Source organism: Pocillopora verrucosa, chromosome 2, assembly GCF_036669915.1.
Source record: "Pocillopora verrucosa isolate sample1 chromosome 2, ASM3666991v2, whole genome shotgun sequence".
NCBI lineage: Eukaryota > Metazoa > Cnidaria > Anthozoa > Scleractinia > Pocilloporidae > Pocillopora > Pocillopora verrucosa.
The window spans coordinates 6,225,803-6,245,461 of NC_089313.1; the positions used below are offsets into that span (position 1 = coordinate 6,225,803).

A 19,659-nucleotide genomic window follows, 5' to 3' on the forward strand; every position below is an offset into this window, starting at 1 on the left:
ATTAAAGTTAAATTAGATGTGAGGATGGTTATGACTTACTGGTCGTTGCCCGGATGGGGATCCTCTGTTACCTTGAACATCAAGGCTAGTTTAATATCTATCTATCTATCTATATATATGTACATAAATATAAATATAAATAAATATATATATATATATATATATATATAGGAAGTCTGTAAGTCGATTTTCGCGTGGAACAGTGCTCAATACGTTATATATATATATATATATATATATATATATATTTACGCACACTTTTTTTTCCTTTTTGAAGAGTTACTATCTCCGCTCTCTGGTGTAAAATATAGAATCTCACAGATGCCTCTCTACCAATGAGATACAAGTAATAGCCAATTATTTTTATATATCGTGCTTGGTGTAATTGTGTTTGCTTTATATCCAAAATATTAATTGAGGTAATAATAAATTGGGTTATTTCAAATTTTTTCTTGCAGGAAAAAAGACCCCGATAGAGTAAATAATGACAAGTACTCAAAGGGAACAGAGTTAAAAGACTTTTAGATGTATAAATTAAAGAGAAATAAGTAGAGAAAATACTCTTCCAGTATTTCATCGACATTAAAAAAAAAGAGCTATCCCAGGTTAGGAGAGATTTATTCCAATTTTTGCTGCTTTCTTTTCTAATATTCTCAGGAGGAGGTTATGGTTATGTACTCAACAATTTTTTGCTTTTCACGCAAAAATTATATTCTAATATAATAGGCACGAAACAATGTTGACCTACGTAAGGCTTTTGAGTAAAACGAATTCAGTAAAGTTAAGACAGTAGTTTAAGTATTAAACAAACCACTAAAATCTGGTTTAATTTTTGTATTTTCAAGCCTTTTGTAATGTTTAGTTATTAAGAATACCTTCCATATTTCAAGAATGAATTTGATGTAGCATCTGAAGGGATCTTGTCAACCACGCCTCTGTTTTTGTCAATATACGGGTAACTGCGGAGAGATTCGTTTCGTGCCGGCACGTAAACACTTTTTAAGTGGCGTTAAGATAGGATTCGCAAAAGGACAAGCGTTGCGCATCCTAAAAATAAGTCCGAAGCACTTCACATTTAAAAAAATCGTACAGAGCTTAAAAATACGACTAAAAGAGGGGAAAGAGGATACCTGACGAAGTTCTGGAGAAATACGTGTCTGAAGTTATCTGCTCCAGTAGAGAAGGATCACTTCCGGCTTTACAAAAGCTCAAGAACACACTGATGTGGAAATGTCACATTCAAAATCACATCGCCAAAAAAACATTAAAGTATATCCTGGCCAGAACTGACCTTTGGAGACAGAAGTTTAAAATCGCTTGCAGATGGCGGGAGTGTCATGCGGGCATGTCAATACTTCAATTTTTAACTGGTCACTTGCCTCTTGTGCTATGCACCTGCGCGAAGCTTGTCGACTCTTAAATGCAGAAAAATCTCTGCCAATTGGCTATGAGTTAGATCTCTGAAATATGGAAGTAATCCTGTCTTGGAATAAAGAGTTCATCTGTTGTAGAATAAGTTGATTCGTAACACCCTGTAGATAAGGAATAACAGCAAAACTAGTCGCTGGTTCCCTTTCATCAAGAGCGTTACTATTTGTAACTGGTTTTTGGCAGTTACGGAGAAAAGTTTTTGTATAGCCATTTGCCCATTTGGATTTTAGTGAAAAGCGAAACAACGTCGAAAGATACTAATTCTTCACAAGCGTTGAGAGTTTTATCTTTTATGAAATCCACAAATTCGCAGGAATTTTTGACAGTGTAATCAATATTCCAAACAACAGGCGACAAAATTCTCGCAAGATAACCAGAAATTGCATAAGTCGGAGAATTTACAAAAGAGACAATTAGTCTCAAAGGAATTCCCGGTTTATGAATTTTAGGTAAGCCATAAAAACGTGGACATAAGCCGTCACTACTGTCTAACATTTTGTACGTAGAGTCACTAATTTTACCAGCTTTTTGCAAATCAAGCAACATTTTGTTTAACTTTCTTTGAGGTTTTACTGGTAGGATCAGAGTTTAAGATAGCATACGTACTCTTGTCATTAAGCAGAGTCAAAGCTTTGTCGTGATATTGCTGTTTGTCCATAACCACAACACAATTTCCCCTGTCAGCAGATAATACGAGTCTGTCCGGATCCTTGTTGAGAGCTATAAGTGCATTGAAAACATCCTTTTGAATGTTTTTGGGAGGAGGTTTAGATCGTGACGATGGCGGTTTGCTTCCTGACGCTTATTTACACCTCGTCAGAAAAACGTTTGGTCTATGAATTGTAACTTCGGTTGCATTCATTAAATCTGCAAACCAGAGTAGCATCAAACTATGTCTGATTGTCCAGGTTGCCGTGTGAACTTCAATGTATTAGATAAGAAGGCATTTGCTTACCTTGGCTCCTTTGATCACTGAACCAGTCGGCCTACGGTTGATGAAGTTCGGGATCTTTTGGTCGGTAACGGCCCATGGAAGCGCGCTTGACAAGGTGATACAAGATGTCCTACTATTGCGCCACTTCCAAACCATTGATTCGGAAATTCCGTATTCCCTCGCTATCTCTCGATTGTTGTTAACTGCTTCAGTTACGATTTTCAACTTAAAGTTGAGATCGTAAGGATGATGGCGAGTGTTTGGCATGATTGTGCTGAATGTAGACTTCGCAAGATAATGTTCACCAGGTAAAGTAAATTTACGACTACCGATTTTGTTGATCGAATTGTTTTTATACTTTAAAACCATGTTTCCCTAGAAGGAAGGCTAAAAATTAATGTGTACCGATAGGTTGTCATTGAATGTGTGACCTTTTTTGCCTTTTGTTTATCACTGTGATTAAATGTGTGACATTTTTCGGCTTTTGTTTATGTGTGTGACATTTTGCTTTTGTTTAATCAAGGCTTTTGTTTGTGCGCGTGGTCGCGTGTGCGACAATTCTGCTTTTGTTAAAAAGGGAATAACATGACTTTTTGAGGGAATATTGTTTATTTCGCGCGAGGGCCGCAAATGACACTACAAGGGCGCAAATAAACAATATTCCCAAAAAAAGTCATGTCATTATCATTATTATCAATAAACAAGGCCAAATGACGAATGACAATGATGACGAATTCAAAGTCACTTCAAATCATCATGTAAGCTGTAGGGCTGATAATGCATTAGCAGCCCGCTTTCAGTCTTTTGCGGCTCGCTGAGCGTGTGTTTTGAAGAGGCCGATTTTCTATTTGGCCGCGTATATTTGTAGTAATTAACGGTAAACTAAAATCAATACGCGACTTTTTCGCTTTTTTGTAAGTTTATGAAAGAATTTACAATAAACTTGACCGATCTTTACTCCCCAAACAACGATGCGCCTTATAACCAAGTATTTTAGCGATATAATCAGTTTGAAAACATGCAATAATGAAATTGCCAAATTGGGGGTGCGTCTTATAGCCGAGTGCGCCTTATAACCGAATAACTACGGTAGTATGGAGGTAATTACCAGCACTGATCTGGTTCTTACTTGTTCTGCACTTTTCCATGCAGACCGTTTCCTGTGAAACGATCATAATCCATGTATTTCTGTTTTGAAAAGCACCAATTTAAAACTAAAAAGTTTAGTCCAGTTGCAATGTGATGAATCACTTGCTAACTTTTCTTGCTCAAATTATACTGAGGAATATTGGCCATCCGTTGTTTTTGTGAGGAACTCAGGAAAATGTTCTCTTGTATGGCCCTCAGGCTTGGTAAGAAGTTATCATTTGCAGTTATGGCTGAATTAATCTGCTGCAAATTTACATTTATAAAATGAATGAGAGACAGTTGATTTCATTTTGATTCATATTTTATATTTTTAATATGGTTGACGTGTTTTGAAGTCCTAAATGTAATAACTGTCCTAAATGTAATAAAGTCCTAAATGTAATAACATTTGGTCCTAAATGTAATAAACTCCTAAATGTAATAACATTTAGTCCTAAATGTAATAAGCCACCAATGCAATCGTTCAACTCCTTCAGTGCATAGTTGTTATGGCGGACATCCACACTGAGATGTTAGTGACAGCTGTTGCACCAAAAAAACCGCTGACCAGTACACATGTCACATTACGGGCTCGCTGATATCAATCAGCGTCTTTTTACTTGCTAGACATCATGGTTCATAAAGCGGTTTATTGATCGAGTTGAAGAAAATCATTTCCAGCCCAAAGTGGGCTAGTGCTTGGCTGGAAGCTTAATAGGATGGAATAGATTGGTACGAGATTATTAATTTTTTGGAAAAGACATTGACTACAATTGATGATGAACTAGCTTGCTTTTGTTGATGTTATCGTTTGTGTTAAAGTCTTTAGTAGTGATGCACCATTTTAGAGCAGTTTGAATGATTTCGCTGTGTCACATGTTAATCCAAAAGAAAATCATTATTATCAGTAGCGTTACTGAAATTTTGCACATCAATGTTATCCAGTGTCGGTTGATTTTAATGAAGCATTTGAGTTCATTTTTAAGAATGACTATCCTGATTTATTCAATTTTGAACTTAGGGTTTTGCATTTCTAGCCCTCTATGGCTTTACTCCACCTCAGTAATCAGTTCATGTACCATATGACTATAAGTGGAAACTGTTGAGCTTTCTCTTTTCATTCATCTATATATCTATTCATTTTCTCCCCTCACGGCGGGGAGAAGAGATGAAGACAAAAAATGAAATATAAACTTGAGATCAACTTTAAAATATATTTTTTTCCCAATATTTCGGTTCGGGAACTGATGAACCCGTCATAAGGGGCTAAAGGAAAAAAATGAATGGTTCATTAGACCGTCAACTGACCATCATGTGTTGAATGTCGTAGCTCAATGGTTCAATTTGACTCTTGCGTGGAAAAAAGGCAACATGTCGAGACCAGTGATCGTGAAATGGGATAACATATAATTGGTCAGTAGATATCTTGCTCTGTAAGTCACTTTATCATATAGCTAGCAGCGCACGCGGGCAAAATGAAGTGAATCCTGTGTTCTGATTTTGGCTACCTGAGCGGGCATGATGGGCCCACCCTCGCCCCCTCGGGATTCCCCGTATTGATCTCACGCAAGAAAACCTACAAAGTTCGTAACTTTTGGACAATGTTTGCATATACATAAAAAAAAAAAAAAAGAAATTAACGATCCTCCTGAGTTTATTGTGCTGCAAACACAGCTGGCTTTCACTATCGGCTCTCGAAATAAACGGGCCATTCTTGATTCTTGTCAAAGTGAAATCTTTTGCTATACAATGAATCCTTTAATGATTAAGCCAAGAGAATATAAACTTTCTTGACCAAGCTTGTATGGTCAAGATTACTGGATATTAGCCTCGTTTTTTTCTACTTTTTTATGGACTGAGACTTCGTCTCAGTCCATAAAAACGCAAAAAAAAAGGAACTCGGCTAATATCCAGCCATTTTGACCTCACTCTTGGTCAATAACGCATATGAATATATTTTATGCAGACCCGTACAAATTTGGCAAGGGAAGACAGTACAAAAAATGCCCTTCCGAGCCCAGAATTTGTCTAAGGTATAAGTCGGTGGACTTCCTTTTCCTTATAATTCGGTTCATGAAGTGTTAACTTCAGCACTGATGACAGAAGTATATCGTTAAAATCTGTTACACTTAAGAGTCTGAGCCAATGATATAAAGAAAGCTATTGGTCAACGTTCTCATTGCTTTTGCGTCCGTCAATTTGATGCCAAAAGCACATCAGTATCAGTATAAGGCTTTGTAACCAATGTTTCTCAACCTACGTCTTTAGCAAATAAAAAGACGCTGATTAATATCAGTGAGCCCGCAATATTCCATGAATATTGGTCAGAGGATTCTTTGGTGCAACAGCTGTCACTTTGACATCTCAATGTTAGCGCAGTTAAAAGATTGCATAGGAGGCTTATTACATTTAGGACCGAACGTTATTACATTTAGGACTTTATTACATTTAGGACAGTTATTACATTTAGGACTTCAACAGACGTGGTGGGCATGGTCACCACATCCACCGTGTAGGAGTGGCCTTTCCCTCCTAAGTTGAAACATTTTTTATTTCTTTGATAGAAACAAAAAAATGAAAAGTTGAGGTAAGGCAATGCACTTGCAAGGAGATGTTACCCAACTGACAACTATACTCACAAGATCTAAATAAATTACCCTTTTGCCCTAAAATCCCTATTTGTATTATCATAGATTTTTATCTTTCAATGCCTGCTTATGGCAGCTTCTGTTGGATTGGAAATAAAACAGTCTTTGTATATGTGTATGTGCTGGAAACTGTTGCAATGGACCTTCAAAGGGTTTTTTATTACTAGGATACCTGTGGTAGCCCAGTCATAAAATGCCTTTGTTTTTTTGTCGTCCTTTTTTCTTTTTTTTTTTTTGTTTTTTTCCTCCGCCACAAAATGGAAAAATTGCGCAATAGTACCCAGAGGTCATTGGGCCCTCAACACCATGACAACTAACTGTGATCCAATGAGGTGTTCACATGCTGATCACGCGTGCTATCTTGATGATGATTGACGTTGTCAAGTACGGACAGGGCCGGGTCACATGACGAACACGAGATTTTTGCCCATAAAACTATTTTGTCAGTCGTTTTGTATTTCAACGTAATTGGATTACGATCATCTGGAGCATTATGGGGCAAACGCTTAAAATACTTTTAGACGCATACACAAGTCGTATTGTTCGCGGCCAATCCACACATAAAGATGTTATTGAGCGGTAATTTTGGATCGGACAGAATCGCGAACGCCTGAAAGCCATGAAAGCATTGAATGCCTTGTATGTCTTGTATGCCAAGTATGCCAATGTCTTAGTTGAAAACGTAAACTCGTTGTAAAAAGCAAAATCTGAAATCTGAAACCAAACTGCATATACTCTATGCAATCTATTGAACAACACTACTACGGTGAGACTGAAGAACACAATTCAAATGGATGCAAACTGCTAATGAAGAAAGACGCCATGTTGGATTCACTTGATGCCAGGGAACGTAGCTACGATAACAGTGCGAATGGTATTAATTTCACGATCAGAAAGGTGAATCTTATGTTTGTTTCCATTGTAGTTGTATGGATATTCTTTTTTAATAAATACATGATCCAAAATCCCGTGTTTTTTGTGTATAATGTTATTATGTCAAGTATTGTTTACGCAATTGTCTTGTCACAGGCAACCCAAGGTCACGTTTCGAGAAAGAGCCAACGATTAATTCACGAACGCGTCACGCGTTGTGTGACTCAGAGTAAGTTATTCTAGGAACCGTTGAAAATTTGAACACGTTATAGGGAATAGTATAGGGAACGAAATATGGTCGATTTACAACGATAAATGTAGTGTTTAGGCTATTGAGACATTTCGTGCCGCATACATGGTGTAATGTAGGTTCGAGTTGCATCTCGAGTAGCGGAAAGCATGGGGTGTTGTAAAAGTCGTGTGCAGTGAATTAAAACACTTCAAAAGGTTTAATCCGTGTTAATCTGCTTATTTATTGGCCATCACCACAATAAATATTTCGAAATATGAAGATTTTTCTTGAAAAATCAATAAAACTTACTCATACCCTGTGTATCCGTTGTAGTTTCTGGCGATTGTTGCCGTTTTAAGCTTGCTTTACCATCACTATTATTCACGTCATCTACTTGTATTACATTGGTAAAATCTGTACAGACACCACACCAACCAACTCGCACGCAAAGTAAGAAGACTATGTTGAAGGCTTGAAATTATATTACGATCGATTTTCATCAAGAAATGGGCCAGGAATTTTCCACAATAGTGCAAATAATCGTGAAGGCTGATCGCGGAAAAGCGATTGCGTGACGCTCGGTAAGCTGTAAGATGACATGTTATTATATACCAGACGTAAAAACTCTTCAGATTCTCAGTCTGCATTTTTTACCCACTCTGCAGTCTATATTATGTATCCGGTCTGCAGTCTGCTGTCTACATTTTGTACTAACAGGTATCCGTGGCACAAATACAGTTTATTTTTGGTTACATTTATTCGCACAACACACATAATCTACCACAAAATACCTGTGTGTGAGGTAATTCGACATTTTCATTCTTTCCCGCGTTAATAATCTTCTTTCCTTTTGTAAGAATGTAGACCACTTACAATGTTTCAAGTAATCCACCCACCCTAGAAAAAATAACTCTTGCATGCATAGCATGCCTATGTTTTGAGACAGGTGTATGCCCTTGGCCAGACTTGAGCTCACTATTTCAGTATACTAGTCCGACATGCGTAGTATCACTACACTTGATTCCACGGATCCAATACCATCCAGGTATCCCAGTTACCCTGCTCACAGGGTCTAGTTTGATCTGTATTAAATTTTAATTTCTTTGTCAACAGTCAAAAATAATCAGATAGTATCACCTTTGAAAGTACCATCAGCCAGTGATTGTATAAAATATGTAGATGACACGACAGTGTATGAAATCATAAGCAAGGGTGGTCCTAGCAATGCTCAGTCTATGATAAACGAAGTAGCTACCTGGTCAACACTTAACTCGTTTCAACTTCATCCGAAAAAATGTAATGAGCTAAGAGTTTCCTTCGTGCGCTCCCCTCCTTCCTACGATCTCATAGAAATTAATGGCTCTAAGGTTAGCGCCGTTAGTGTCGTGAAATTACTGGATGTGTATTTTCAAGACAACCTCAAGTGGAACACTCACGTTACTGAGATGATTAAAAAGGCCGCTAAGCGCCTTTACTTTTTAACTCAGTTAAAGCGAGCTAAGGTACCATCACCAGAATTAGTGAATTTTTATGTTGCTTGCATTCAATCCGTCTTACTTTATGGATGTCAGGTCTACCATTATAGTCTCCCCGATTATTTGAGCTTAAGTTTAGAGCGTGTCCAAAAGAGAGCCTTGAAAATTATATACGGTTATGATAATCATTATAGAGAAGTGCTTCAGATGGCAGAGCTGAAAACCCTAAGGGATCGGAGGGAAGACCTTTGCTTAAAATTCTTTAACAACATCGTCTCCAATCCCTTGGATTGTTTGTACCACTTACTGCCTTTCGACAACCGAGATCAACTTATGGAGTTACGACGACGCAGACCATTTAGAGTTTCCTTTAAAACAAATCGGTTCAGAGTTACTTTCATTCCAGCAAGCGCAAGACATTTTAATTGACATCTATTACAATTGTATATGGGCCCATATGTAAATTAGTTCCCTTTTAGGTTTGATTTTATTGTATAGTTCTATTATATAATTTGTACACCTTTGTAATTCAGCTTCCAGCTGCTATTAAGGTATTCTTAATAAACGTCTATCCTATCTATCCTATTCTATCTACCTTTAAATCTTTGAAAAATTATTTAATCTTCTATTTGAGAATTGTTAAGAAATGGAATTTATTTTAATACAAATAAGGATTTACACTGTTTAGTAGTATCATTTGTGGCTCTAATGAAACAAACAATGTATTTTCACAGTTGTTAGCTTCCAATCTTTGTTGGACAGGAAGAAAAAATTTTGGTATGTATGAAATGGAAGCATCATACCATGGAAAATGCTTGAACAATTTTTATCCACTTGTCGCGTCGATCAAAAAAAATTCACTAGTTCACTAGGCTCACATGTTAATTTTTGTTTGATGCAATAAATCTCATTTGTGCACCTTTCCATGGAATAATCTCTGTTTGTTACAGATTGAAAAAGATTTCTTGGGCCCCATACTGTTTCTAAAATTTAACTTCTTTTCGCATGAGCATGATAAATTAAAGATTTTCTAAATACTGTGGAAAAGGGCATCTAAAACAAAAGTTAGCCCAGTTTATTGTAATGTCAGTTGTTGAAGAAAGAAAGAAACTTAGGTTGTACTGTGATCAATCTTGTGATATAAATCAAACTTTTCAAAGACTCAATACTTAAGCTTGGCGTTCCCCATTAAAAATAGAATAAAACTTTTCATTTTTCATGTTCAATTACAATGGGTGATAAAAGTGTGACGTACAAAACCGAAGTACTGTGTACTTATTGATTGAGTGGTAGGAGCGCAGCGAGGTCCTTGCTTGATGACCGAGAGCCAAATATTTTCGCGTCCGGCCCAACCAAACTCAGTCAATAAGCAGTTTATCATATAACCACTAACTGTTGAAAATTTTGACCTAAATAGGACGCAATAGACGGGCATATGAGCACAAATCTTTTTTTTTGTCTGTATAAGCGCATAAGAGTCTCGCATAAGAAGATGTGTCATGACACTGCGCGCTCACGAGGAGAGATGTTTTAAAATTCTCAGAAGAACTAAAACTTTCTTAAATTCAATGTTATTGCATACATAGTATAAGCGTGCTTTTCCGTTGATCGGATGCTTCATATCTCCACCGTCAAATGGCTTTCTTCAAACCGTTAAGGTTTTATACAATATATTTCAACCTCATTAGCTAAGATGGTTAACCATTGTTTAATTTGAGAAACTGATGGTTTCCACAATCACGTGATCAAAAACTAAAATCAATCCAATATTATGACATATTTATCATGCAGAATGTCCTCTACTGATGTCAGTAGAGGCGGCTCGAGCTCACATCTCGAGAAAAAGCAAACGATTAATTCATGAAAGCGTCAGGCGTTTTGTAACTCGATGTTAAGTTACGAGAATTGATCACGTTGTAAAGAATAGTATGTGGAACCAAATATGGTCGATCTGTAGTTATAAAAGTGTGACGTGCAAAACCGAAATAGATTCACTGCGGAGTAAACTGTTGATCGATTTTCCATATCAGTTCATGAAAAGTTGATTGTCGCGCATAGATAGCTTACCGTTTAAAGGAAGAAGCTTTAGTTCTACTGGTATCGATCTTGTAATGAAATTCCAATCTTTGAAAGGGATGGACACAGAAGTCGGACGTTTCCTGTTAAAATAGATTGAAATAAGTTATTTTTACATGGACAATTCGGTCATTGGTTATAAAGTTGTGACGTACAAAACCGAAATTCATTCGTTTGAGTTAGAACACTTAAATCACTTAAATCTTTTGAGTAAATGCTGATTCGCTCTCCATATCTCCCTCTCATTAAATACTTTTGATCACAGTTGTCATTTTTCCTAATCACAAATTGGCGGTAACAGTGTTTGATAGAGGGTCTTAATAAGGTTAACCGTTGGCCGTAAAACGGCCAAAAAATTAGCCGTTAGGCGTGAAAATTGACAAATTTTAACCGTTATTGGCAAAAGAGTTAACCGTAAAAAACATTTCTGGTGACAACAATGGAAAGATATTAACTGTTAGCCGTAAAAGCCATGGCAACATCCCTTTGCGACCCTCTTGATACTTAGAGAGGTATCCTCTCCTATTTAAAAAATTTTCTCAACTCCTCAGATTCTAATAAATAGTACATAACCTGTGAAATATCTATGGTGTCAGTTGCATATGATAGCAAACAATCACGGTAAAAACCTTTTTGATGTCAGTTATTTACCACTGATTTAAGACGTCGTATACTTCTAGGGGGGTTTCAATGGGGTTAACCAACAGCAATAAAACAGCCAAAAGTATTTAAGCGTTAAGCTAAAAATTGTAAAATTTTAACCATAAATCGTAAAAAAAATTTAACCTCAAGAAAAACAATTTCTGGCAACAACTCATGGAATGATGTTAATCGTCAGCTGTAACATGGCCAAAATTTTAACCGTTAGCCGTAAAAACCATCACCCCATTGAGACCCTCCCTCTACTACAGTGAGCCCATAATTCTCAAATGAAATTCGAAAATGAAATTTCCCCGAATTTCGCTCAGGATTAAATCAGGCAATGTTGACATCAATACTTAACTAAACGGGAGACAAGCTCATCAAATATATGACTTTCATATATTCTTAACCGTCTAAGCTTGTAATTGTTAGTTATATCTCGAAGTCAAGGAAGAACTTAAGTCATATATAATTACTATCGTTCAAATCATCGCTCGGTGTTAGTGCCCTCTTGTTGCAAGCTTCTCGCAGTTGTCTGAGGAAAAGAGAAAACAAAAAAGGTTAGAGCAGCGCGAATTGCCGTTGAGAGTTTTCAGGAAAGTGCCTTCCGGATGCGCGCATCCTACAACGTAACTGTAGTCCAGTCCATTTCCCCCACCTCTCCCCTCCTCAAAAGAAATATGAAGGACTATTAAGTATAACTATTGATTATTACTGAAAGTCAAGCCACCTCCTATCTCTGATGTCATTTGCTTGTTGCCATATTTCCGTCGCTGGATTAACGTCTTCAAAGGTAAGACCAGTGATGTTGTTATTTTCGAGCAATTACCGATCCACTCCGTCCGTTTTTATCTATTAGAACAGTTACTGCCTTTTGTCTTTGATCATGCAAATCACACCCTCAAATTAATGAAAAGTTCATGAATACTATGGGTCAGTTTTCACGCACAGGTAGCTTACTGTTTAAAGACAGAAGCCTTAGTTGTACTCTCGATCTGATCGATCTCGTGATGCAAATCCAACCGTTCTAAGAGGGATAAACAATATAGCTTGACGTTTTCGGTTAAACAGAGTAAGATGTTTCATTTTTAGATGCATAAATCCATCGTTAGCTAGAAAAGTGTGACGTGCCAAATGAAATACAGTCATTTAGCTTATTATTATTATTACTATTATTATTATTATTATTATTATTATTGGCTTCGATCATGCAAATCACATCCGCTAGAAAATGGAAAGTTCACGAAGACAATCAGTCGATTATCACGCACAAATAAATGAATTCGTCGCGATGCTGGACTTCAAAGCTTTGTGGTCTCACATATTGTTCATCATTCTTATCAGCTAAGAATAGATTCGTTTTCAGTGAAATTCATCTGATAAGTAGGCTCGTTACTTGGTAATAGCCCGCTGCAACAAAATTTTAAATCATTCAGGCCTTATTGTGGACTGTCAGGAAATTTTCCAGGAAGTTGTAACAAAAGGTTATCTTTCTCGTTAGCCTAAGAATTGAACGCTTTAAACTCGACTGCATATAACTTGATCCCAAGAGGCTTCATTGTAAATACGCTCTGACAGCCGGTACAAATCCAGATGGAAAACGATGTATAATGTTGATACAGCAGGCCACTCTCTGCTGGTTTCTTTGGGGAATACTGACAGTACAACATCATTGATTTCCCCAGATTATCAAATGCTCCAATGAAGGGCTAACGCTCGAAACGTCAGATTCAGAAACTCATTACGATGGCCAATTTACATTGCCAACTTAGTTGGTAAAGCCAAAATATTTTGTAATATCCCACCAAAGTTTCTTTAGAAACTTACCCCGTTGATTTATGAATGTGAATGAAGTAGCTGCCTAAGGAGACGTTGGTGATCCATCCTCTCAACATGGCCGGGCCATTTTAGGTTCATCTGTTTTAGCAGACAGTCCAAGTCTCAACACCGTACAATAGAGTAGCCGCCAGTATTGACGCTCTGTACACTTTGCATTTCACACGAACAGACACATGTCGTTTATTTCACAGTCTCTCTCTCAAGTTTCCGAACGCAGAACTTGCTTTTCCCATTGTGAGAGATAGTTCTTCCTCCAGCCATGCATTCTCTGAAACAGTACTCCCGAGGTACTTGAAAGTCTTACACTTGACTAGTGATTCTGTACCAGTACTGATCTCTTCTAGCAGTAATGTTGAAAACTGGAACTTTGGCGGTTGGTAAGGGCATTCTGTCTTCTCGCTGTTGATTTTGAGGCTGAATTGATCGGCTGTTCTCGCAAATTTCTCCAATGAAGATTGCATATCTTCTGCGCATGCACTGTGTGCAGCTAAGGCACTGTCATCGGCAAAGAGCATTTCTCTTACTACCTTCGTCGATGTTTTACTCTTAGCTTGGAGCTGTGCCACATTGAACAGGTCTGCTTCTTTCCTTGTTTGAATGTATACTCCTTCTGAAGTGTCTTTGGCCATCTCAAGCATCGCTGACAGATAGTAGCGAGAAGAGTGTAGGCGCTAGTACACACCCTTGTTTAACCCAGTTGCTTACTGAGAAGTCTTCAGACACTGAACCACTCATTGCCACGTTAGCTTACATACCTGTATGGAGTGCCTCGATCACGTTGACAAACATCTCTGTGCAGCCATATTTCTTGAGTACCTGCCAAAGTCCTTGTCGCGATACAGTATCGAAGGCTTTACCGAAGTCAATGAAGACTACATAAAGTGGCGTGTTCTGTTCGATACACTTTTCTTGAACCTATCTCAAGCAGAAAATCAGAGGTGTGTTCATTGAGCCTGTTCAGAAGTACACGTGCGAGAATCTTACCTTTATCTTCTTTCACCTCCCCTGTGTTGGTCATTATTGGGGCATACACGCTGAGGAAAGTGGCATACATCGTTCGCTGTAGTGGGAGTCTCATAGTCATTATTCTGTCGTTGATTGGCACTGGTTCCTCGTCCTTGTTAACCCGGGCGACGTCCGAGCCGGTATGAGTTGTTTTCTGACTGACCATTTCATGAAACTGCTTGCAAAGAACTGAAGCACTGCTAGCTTTCGCTGGATTAGCAGCACATTATCGGCAGATGAAGGTGTTTCAGTGGCAAGGATAGGCCAAGACAAACTGACTCCAGCATCTGTTGCAGTAACTAACCAAATGATAGGTTAGTTTGTCTCCGCTCTTTTTGAAATGCATTGCACAATGCACCGACTTGCAAAAGTCCGCCACAAACCTTACGACAGAAGTGTTGATCATCTACAAGGATGTCCATTCTCACCCCGAGTAACTGGGAGTGGTCCACCACAGACCTTAAGACATATACTGTTTTTAATTCTGTCAGGATGCCCAGTTTCACCCTCCATGCTCTCTATGGGGCGGGGTTGCCGGTTGAGTCGACTTCCCGACCCATGAGACGGGTAGTACTGGTTTTTATGGTTATCCAGTAGCAAGCAAACCAATACCTGACCTGACTTGGTGATAAACTGCTAGAAAAACATTTTCAAATGTTCCCAGAACGTTGTAGTGAAAGGATCGATTCTTCGATGATAACTTCCGTGAACATCGCCTTACTAGTAGCCCTGTTCCTGCTAAACTCCGATCGCATTCAGAAAGCCATTGAGATATGCAACGAATGTTTAATTTTGCTAAATAACAGCGATCAAAATAGCAAAGATCAATTTGATTCAGTGCCACTACAATTTGACAGCGACATCTATACAGTTCTTTACAGCGCATATCGTCATATCTCTGACGACGTAAATGCGGCAAGATACGGCAGGAAACTGCATGTCTTCTACAGCAAGTATGGAATTCTGTTTTATAAACTTGGCGAAAACCTAAAAGTGAAGGAATATGTTGCAAGGGCCCTTATCAAATCGACCGAAATTGGCAACAAAAGCGGAGAAGCATCCTATTACGTAAACCTTGGTGCCGTGTTTAAGTCGCTCGCAGAATACGACAAGGCTAAAGAGTATCTCCACAAAGCGCTTGTCATCACAACTGAAATTGGCGACAGAAATGGAGAAGGAACATGTTATGGAAACCTAAGTAATGTGTTTCAGTCGCTCGGAGAATACGACAAGGCTAAAGAGTATCTCCACAAAGCGCTTGTCATCACAACTGAAATTGGCGACAGAAATGGAGAAGGAGCATGTAATGGAAACCTAAGTACTGTGTTTCAGTCGCTCGGAGAATACGACAAGGCTAAAGAGTTTCTCCGAAAAGCGCTTCTCATCACAACTGAAATTGGCGACAGAAATGGAGAAGGAGCATGTTATGGAAACCTAGGTAATGTGTTTCTGTCGCTCGGAGAATACGGCAAGGCTAAAGAGTATCTCCACAAAGCGCTTGTCATCAAAACTAAAATTGGCGACAGAAATGGAGAAGGAACATGTTATGGAAACCTAATTACTGCGTTTCAGGCGCTCGGAGGATACGACAAGGCTAAAGAGTATCTCTACAAAGCGCTTGTCATCACAACTGAAATTGGCGACAGAAAAGGAGAGGCAACTGACTACGGAAACCTAGTTATTGTGTCTCTGTCGCTCGGAGAATACGACAAGGCTAAAGAGTATCTCCACAAAGCGCTTGTCATCACAACTGAAATTGGCGACAGAAATGGAGAAGGAGCATGTTATACAAACCTAAGTAAAGTGTTTCAGTCGCTCGGAGAATACGGCAAGGCTAGAGATTATCTCCACAAAGCGCTTGTCATCACAACTGAAATTGGCGACAGAAATGGAGAAGGAGCATGTTATGCAACCCTAAGTACTGTGTTTCAGTCGCTCGGAGAATACGACAAGGCTAAAGAGTATCTCCACAAAGCACTTGTCATCACAACTGAAATTGGCGACAGAAAAGGAGAAGGAGAATGTTATGCAAACCTAAGTACTGTGTTTCAGTCGCTCGGAGAATACGACAAGGATAAAGAGTATCTCCAAAAAGCTCCTGTCATCGGAATTGATATTGGTGATAAGAAAGGGGAAGCATCACATCTTGCAAACCTTGGACATCTCTCTGCAATTGTTGGAAATTATGAAGTTTCGGAAGTATGCTTGGAGAAAGCTTTATCCATATCCAGAGATATTGGAGATAGAAGACAAGAGTTCCGAATCCTTCAATATTACGCCCTTTTGTATTCATTTCAAAATAAAATCAAAGACTCCCTAGCATGTCTTCATTTGTGCATTGAAAAGTACGAGGAGCTGAGATATTTCTTGGGGGCCAATGATGAGTTCAAAACATCATTTCTGGAGCACTCAGGAATATTTCCCTACAAGCAGCTTAGTACTCTGCTTTGTCATACCGGAAATGCCCTTGAAGCTCTCTATGTTGAGGAGTTGGGTCAAGCAAGAGGTCTATCAGACTTGATGGCAGACAAGTACTCGGTTGAAACGCAGATCTCTGCTAATCCACAATCTTGGTTTGGCATTGAAAACAGTTTTAGAAAGAAAATAACTGTGCTTGTCTGTACATTTCTTATTTTAACAATCATCTGCATTTGTGGATCTTGAAAACAAGTGGAGTCCACTATAAAAGATTATCACTAGAAGAGAATCTAGTTCAGGCTGGGTTGCCCAAAGATTTGCCTCTGAGTGAGTTTTTGGCTGATAGTTTCCGGAGTCTTGGTATTTTGCCCACTGAAGATTGTGAAGATCGGTCTTTAAATATGGTTGAATTGGAACCTCTCTCCCCCGAACAAAAGAGCCTAGCAAGAATGCGACTCGTGGAGGAGGACGAGGACAAGGAGGTCATTTCAAGTCTATCTTTGTGTTACAAAGTGTTTATTGCCCCTGTTTATGATTTACTTGAGGAACCTGAAGTCATTATTGTTCCTGACCGCAGTTTGTACAAAGTTCCCTTTGCTGCCCTGAGTGAAAAGAGGGAGCCCAATACCTATCGGTGACTCACAGGATCCGTGTCATTCCTTCTTTGACAACACTCAAGATCATTCAAGATAGTCCACAGGACTATCACAACAACACTGATGCCTTGATAATAGGCAATCCCAAGGTTGATTGGCTGCTGCCATTGCCATGCGCAAGAAAGGAAGCGGAGATGGTCGGACGACTGGTGGGTGTTCCGCCTCTAGTAGGAGAGAAGGCAACGAAGCAGGCGGTGCTTGAGCGGATAAGTTCAGTGAGCCTGATACATTTTGCTACTCATGGTAACGCCGAAAGGGGAGAAATTGCCCTCTCCCCCGTTCCTACTTCCAACAGTGGAAACGCTACCCAACCAAAGAAAGATTACATGTTGACGATGGCTGATGTCTCACGAGTGAAAGTCAGAGCCAAACTGGTGGTACATAGCTGCTGTCACAGTGGAAGTGGAGAGATAAGAGCCGAGGCAGTTATAGGAATTTCCCGTGCGTTTTTAGGATCCGGAGCTCGCTCGGTGTTGGTTGCGCTGTGGGCCATTTCAGACAAAGCAACGGAGAAGCTGATGAGTCGGTTCTACAAACACCTTGTTGAAGGAGAAAGTGCCAGTAAATCCCTTCATCAGGCTATGAAGTGGATGAGAAAAAAAGGCTTGACTAACGTGTCTGAGTAGGCTTCGTTTACGCTGATTGGAGATGATGTGAGGCTCGAGTTTGACAAGCAAAGGTAAGACTCAGTCCGAAAAGATATTTCTAAATTTGAAGTTAAATTGGGTGCGAAGGTGGCTATGGTTTACTGGTTCCTATCTGTGGGCGGTGATCCTTTGTTACCTTGAGCATCAAGGCTACTATGACATCTATATCTATCTATCATCTATCTATCTATATCTATCTATCTATCTATCTATCTATCTATCTATTTATCTATCTATCTATCTATCTATATATATATATACATACATATATATATATATATATACATACATATATATATATATATATATATATATATAAATGAATGTGGAGGTAGAGTCTACCTTAGCATTAAGTGCTCAATGCTGTTTGTCAGTAGATAGTGATTGAAATAAAATATTCTGATGGATGTGATCTTTTGGTTAGGTTGAGTGAGGAGTACTGTATGTGGCAGTGGAGGCAGATGGTGCGCCATTTGGCAAGGATGACACAGTCACTGCATACTTAGTTAGCTTTCTCAACCTGCTGAACAGCGCACAAAGTTGTGATGATAATAATTTACTCCTTCGTGCCAACTGTGAAGAAGATCATCCACTCATGAAATCTTACTCAAATCACCTGAGGGAAGAAATGGAACAGATTGAAGAGAAGACATTGACCACTGAGATAGTGAGTTTGTGTTCAAATTTGAACTGATACCATCTGACATGAAATAAATGTCATCCCACTTACGAACTATAGGATATAGGAACTTCTAAAGATCAACTCTCTTTCAAAGGGCTCAGTTGTGAAACTTCACATTGGCATTTGTTGTCGTCGAATTCAGAGACGCAGTTTCTATTTACTCAACAGTCGAGGTGCACATTGACCAAGTGGAAAAGCTAAAGACCTCACGCCAACACTTTTTCAATGCCAACTGTTTGTTGCTTAATGGTGTCACTTCTACTGTGAGGACAGTTGGACACAAAGGGTAACATCTGGACAGGAAGTTTAACATCTGAGGCTTTGCTATGGATTAGGCCTCAATTCAATGCAGGGTAGAGAGGCAAAGCATGTCAAGCTGGCTTAGTATGGGGAAAACAAATGCAATGTCAAAAAGAGCTTACAGCGGTGGAGAGTGTTTAAACACAAATTTGTCCACAAGATGTGCCTGAGAGAAAGGGACCCCAACAGCATTGGTTATTACATCAAAAAAAGGAAAATCAGCGATTCTTACATTCCTAGGAGAGTTTGAGATTGTGACCACAGGTTTTGCTATTGTGGACTTTCAAAGTCAACTGTTGATAATGAAGGGTGAGATTTGCTCAAGTGATGTCATGAAGGCCATTAAGCAAAGTGTTGCAGGTGGAAAAATTAGTCCAGAACTCAAACAATTTCTTTAGAATTAGATGTAGGTTATACAACGTTTCTTCCATTATGGTGCAGTATCTGAACAAAGTGTCACTTAAGTTCCACCAACATAACATTAAACTTGATTACACAATTATTTCTACACATACATGTATGATCCAAAAAGAGGCTTGGTAGTTTATTTTAATATTCAACACAGCCCAAGTTAATATACAACAAAAAAACATCTTGAAAAATTTATCGGTCAAGTCCAGTTTGTCCACATATGATTAAAACCAATGGAACTAATTAAACATACACCTTTGCA

At 38.7% G+C, this 19,659-nt stretch overlaps 1 protein-coding gene across 1 annotated transcript; it reads right to left on the reverse strand.

Annotated features, from left to right (window-relative positions):
* Window positions 1-13,463: 13,463 nt before the first annotated feature.
* Window positions 13,464-14,449, reverse strand: LOC136279028 (uncharacterized). Its single transcript, XM_066162379.1, has 3 exons — window positions 14,263-14,449; window positions 14,034-14,150; window positions 13,464-13,918 (listed from the first exon to the last, which is right to left on the reverse strand). The coding sequence occupies exons 1-3, from the start codon at window positions 14,447-14,449 to the stop codon at window positions 13,464-13,466; spliced, it is 759 nt and encodes a 252-aa protein (XP_066018476.1).
* Window positions 14,450-19,659: the final 5,210 nt, after the last annotated feature.